The 4401-nt window shown below is 56.8% G+C and overlaps 1 protein-coding gene across 1 annotated transcript; it reads right to left on the bottom strand.

The window, feature by feature from the left end:
* Positions 1–1218: 1218 nt before the first annotated feature.
* On the bottom strand, positions 1219–2749 carry H310_05142 (hypothetical protein; the record flags this gene model as incomplete). Its single annotated transcript, XM_008869783.1, has 1 exon — positions 1219–2749. A coding segment is annotated over one exon (749 nt), but the record flags the coding sequence as incomplete, so codon positions are not given.
* Between the last annotated feature and the right edge of the window lie 1652 nt (positions 2750–4401).

Raw genomic sequence — 4401 nt, 5'->3', positions numbered from 1 at the left:
GAACTTCGCGTTGCAAAGTAGCTTATACCCAACAGCACCAACAGCGCCACCCAGCTCAGGGTGACCATTACATCGATACAAGCGAGAACAAGCTGACGTCGACTGCACCCTGCTTGTTCTTGGCTCGGCACGTCCAGCGCGTCAGATATCGCTGCGTCGGTCGGTGCACCACGGCGACCAAATATGCCCCCCAGGTCGATGCACCCAGTTCTGCATGGACACTCGCCGAGACAACGATCGCACAAGTCACTCGTCCTTGGACTGCCCGATATCACGCGCTTCCGTGCAAGTCGCTGGTATCATGGACATGCAATGCGAACGCATTGCCACGCCAAGCATCACCAAGTTGGCCTTTCAAACGCCAAGCTTTTGCCCGACTTTGCTCGAAAGACATCGACCTCCGACGGCGCCGATTCTGGCCCCTCTCACTATGACGCTTGAAACGAACGATCAAATTACGCGGGGAGCGACCGCATCGGCGGCGACAACGCTACGGTAACATCGCTTGCCAACACGTTAGCAGCTTCCATGACGATGAAGGGCTTGGCGTCGAGCAATGCCAGGTGCCTGTGACGTTTCCGCTGGCCTTGCCCTGGTCACTCCACGCACGTCAACTCTACACTGGGTAAAGTGGCGCCACCCTTCATGGACAGCCATTCAAACGAGAAGCCAGCGCCATGCGCATCGCTCCACTCTCTCGATGTCGAACAAAAAGTCGTCAACAATGTCGAGCTGGAAGCCATGCGAATCGTGATCGAAAGCTAACCGTGCAACTCGTTTTCGCGAACCGCGCCCAAGACAAGTGGACGTCTCGTTGAGCAGATGCCGCCCAACGTCACCAGCACGCCCTTGGAGGGAGTAGGGTGACGCTTCGATCCGGCCAACGTGGGGAATTTATCCACGCCGAACCGAACGAGAACATCCGTGGAAGTCTCCGGACTCGCCTCAGCATAACGATGCTGTCGTAGGCATTCGACCCAGGAACATGACGGATGTTGTCGGTTCAACGCCGTCCAGACGTGACTCAGTTGACAAATGGACCTGCGAGGCGTGTTGGGCATTCCCTTGTCCTTGGCGAGCATAAAGGAACGACCAAAGGAAGCACGAGAATGCCACGATGGCGGCAGATCACGAAGACGGACTAGAATGCGATCGTCGGTCGCTGATGGTCAGCGACGAGGGCACACCATCTGAATACGCCCTTTCAAGTCCAACCGCATCAGCGCAACCACCGCCTTGGACGGCGAGGACGTCTTGTGCCCTTGTTCCTTTGACATAGACGCATCGTCGTCTGTCACGGCGCTGCATCCAAACGTGCAGAGGGATGCAGATTCGAAATTGCCTCGATGGACTGAATCATCGGGGCGTCATGCACTGAAAGTCGAACAGTTCCTACGTGCGTCCGTACAGGACCTATACTACGATGGGACGTCCACAGAGGGTTGCGTCGCCGGCGACCTCTGGACTTGGTACACCCACCACGCTCTCCACACCAGCTCTTGCCCACGTTGTGCGGAAACCAGGCAAGGCAAGCTGGCCACTTGTCCACCACAAGCGCTAGCGTGTCAGGGTGACTTTGACGGTGGGCGGCAACCGCGTCTTAATCATCCGACAAATCTCGGCCTGTTGCTGTTGCTTCCGCACAAGAGGCAAGACGACCTCCTTGGTCATATAGCGCCGCCGCTCGGTCGCCGCCAAAAATGCATCGACGACTTCAAAGCTAAGCACATTGCCAGACAAGTTGAGCGTGTGCAGCGTCGCAGTGGTTTCGAACGCCTTGGCGAGACGGATCATGCAGTCTTGGTCGTGCACGTTCAACGAGCCCTTGTTCAGACACAGCACAGCGACATGCGACTGGACCAGCGCACTTGCCAGTGCGTCGACATCCGTGGGGGTCATGCGAAGGTTGGTCAAGTCGAGTCGCACGAGGTGGCTGAGCCCGGGCAGCAACTTAAAGTACGTGTCGACCTTGATGCCTTCGAATGCACAGCTATGCAGCGTTACTCGCTGCAGCCGCGGCGGAAACATGACTGGCGCGACGACGCGAATGGTGCACGTGTTCCAATCGAGACCCGCATCGCGATCGACACAGCAAACGCCGTGTTCAACGCGTCCATGGCGCCGCCGCTACAGTCGATTCGAAACCTTTCCAGGTGAAACTGGACGACCTCGGCCGAGCGCAGCCACGCCACGGCATCCGTCCAAATCGCACCTTCCAGCGCAAGGGGGGCCGACAGCCTCGGATTATAGTGACCCCACATGGGGGCCTGTAGAAACAATTTCGTGATGCGGGACGAGGCCAAGCAGCGCCAGAGGAGCACCAGCAACGCTTCGTCGCCGATCGAGATCTCCAATGTCCGGAGGTGCCCCAACCCTGGCCACGACCTGCACAGATTCGAAATCAACGGCGACGTGCTGTCGCAATATCCCCGACACATCATGCACTTGAGTCCGCACACGGGAAGGCGAACCAGCTCGTCAAACCATTTCCACATGCGCTCTGGATCTGGTTTGTGCGAGCAGTAGTGGATCACGAACAATTTAGTCGACGGACCGACAACATCCACGAACCGCGACGCTTCGTCCAATGCGTGCAGCTCTACGCGTGAAAACAATGGGATCGTTTGGATCGCGAGGTCCCACAGAGTACCACGCATCGGATACAGCTGCGGATGTGGCCACAACCGCGAGTGGCTGGCATTCTGTTCCAAAAACCTCCACACCGCGTCCGTCGCTTCGTCGGCCATCGTCGTTCCATGAATGGCCTTGATGTACGCAACGAAGGACAACTCATCCGGGAGGAACTGGGCGATCCGGAACATGATCTCGCGTGGCAGGGATTCGCACGGGACCTGGATGCTTTCCACGTCGCCCTTCCTCCGCTTGGCCGACATGACGCTGTCGCAAACTCCAGTTACCAAAATCTTCTGCTGTTGCACGTCGCATGATTCCCCCCCATAAACGGTAGCACCTCTTTGTTATTTATACCTCCAATACTTTATTTTGGCCTAAACAGAACGCAACCAATTCACGGCTATGGACAGACTTCGCAAACGCTGGTTCTATTCTAGTACTACTAGTACCTCCGATCTAAAATTCAGAACACGGTTCGAATGAACCTTGACAAATAATGAAATTCGCAAGTCATCCAATCAACTTGTGGCATCTTGAATGCCCACCTCCTCCCAAAATGTTGTCGAGCAATGAGATCGAAGTGCTCCAGAAGCGACGTGGGGCGAACTTCCGCAAGCGCATGAGACTGTATCGTCTACTGGCTTGCGTCGTGGAGAGACCTTTGGTCCCGGACGGTCATTGTTGACCTGTGTGAGGAGGCTTAGATCGTCGGGATCACTCCACCTTTTCCGTGCTAAGGAGTCGGCGTCTGGTTGCAATTATTTGTCGGACATGATGGCTATTAAGGGTGGCTCCAAGTGAAATGTTGTGCGGATGCAGCGGACAAAGTAATGGTTGTAAAATCGTGCGATTTTGGCATCAGCTGCAACAAGTTGCTACAAGTTGGATCCAAACTAACACAATTCGACAGGGTAGGCTACAGATAAAACAAAACCAGAGTTTGCGAAATCTGTCCAATTTGTCGCCACCGCGACATGACCGACCCAGCCCTCGTCGCGCTTCGTCGAGGCGCCAAGATCTCGCGACGACGTTTCACCCAAGTGTCCGGCTCAGTGATGGTCGTCCAGCCGGACACCCCTCCGAGAGACCAGCACTCACCACGTTGTCGAAACCGCGTCCCCTGCTTCCGGGGGAGCCGACACCTCAGTCTTCAAACGCTCGCCCCCCTCGTATGTCTGTCCCGCCGCCCGCCTCGTCCCTCGGATGCATGTGATGGCATACACCCCCTCGCTGTTTGTTGGTGGTTTCCACCTGAAAGCAGCACCCAGCCTCGCCGTCGAATGTCCATCGTGGCCCTCTCCAAAACAGCTCGCAGCCTCCCGCACGTCCCAAGCTGTTTGTTTCCACACACCCAACCATGCTTCCTTGCTCGGCGTCCTCGCTCAGTGAGACCTCCCTTGGATCACCGACTCTCACTCTTTGGATTGTTCGGCATCTTGCTGTCTGTTGTTGTCGACTCGTCACGCCGTGGGACCGCGTGGCCAAGTCGCAACGCTCAAGACAGGAACCAGCACGCCCCCGGCATCGCGAACCAGTCATGGACCTCGTCCCCTTTCCCAGTAGTCACCACAGCGCCACCCGGCTCTGGGTACTCCTACCATAGCATCGATAAAAGCGAGTAACAAGCTGACGTCGACTGCACCCTTCTTGTTCTTGGCTCGGCACGTCCCGTGCGTCAGATATCGCTGCGTCGGCCGGTGCACCACGGCGACCAAATATGCCCCGCAGGTCGATGCACCCAGTTCAGCATGGACACTCGCCGAGACA

The sequence above is a fragment of the Aphanomyces invadans genome (genome assembly GCF_000520115.1).
Source record: "Aphanomyces invadans strain NJM9701 unplaced genomic scaffold supercont1.8, whole genome shotgun sequence".
Lineage (NCBI taxonomy): Eukaryota > Oomycota > Saprolegniomycetes > Saprolegniales > Verrucalvaceae > Aphanomyces > Aphanomyces invadans.
The sequence above is the reverse complement of the archived record's forward strand: the minus strand, read 5'-3'. Positions and strand labels throughout refer to the sequence as shown.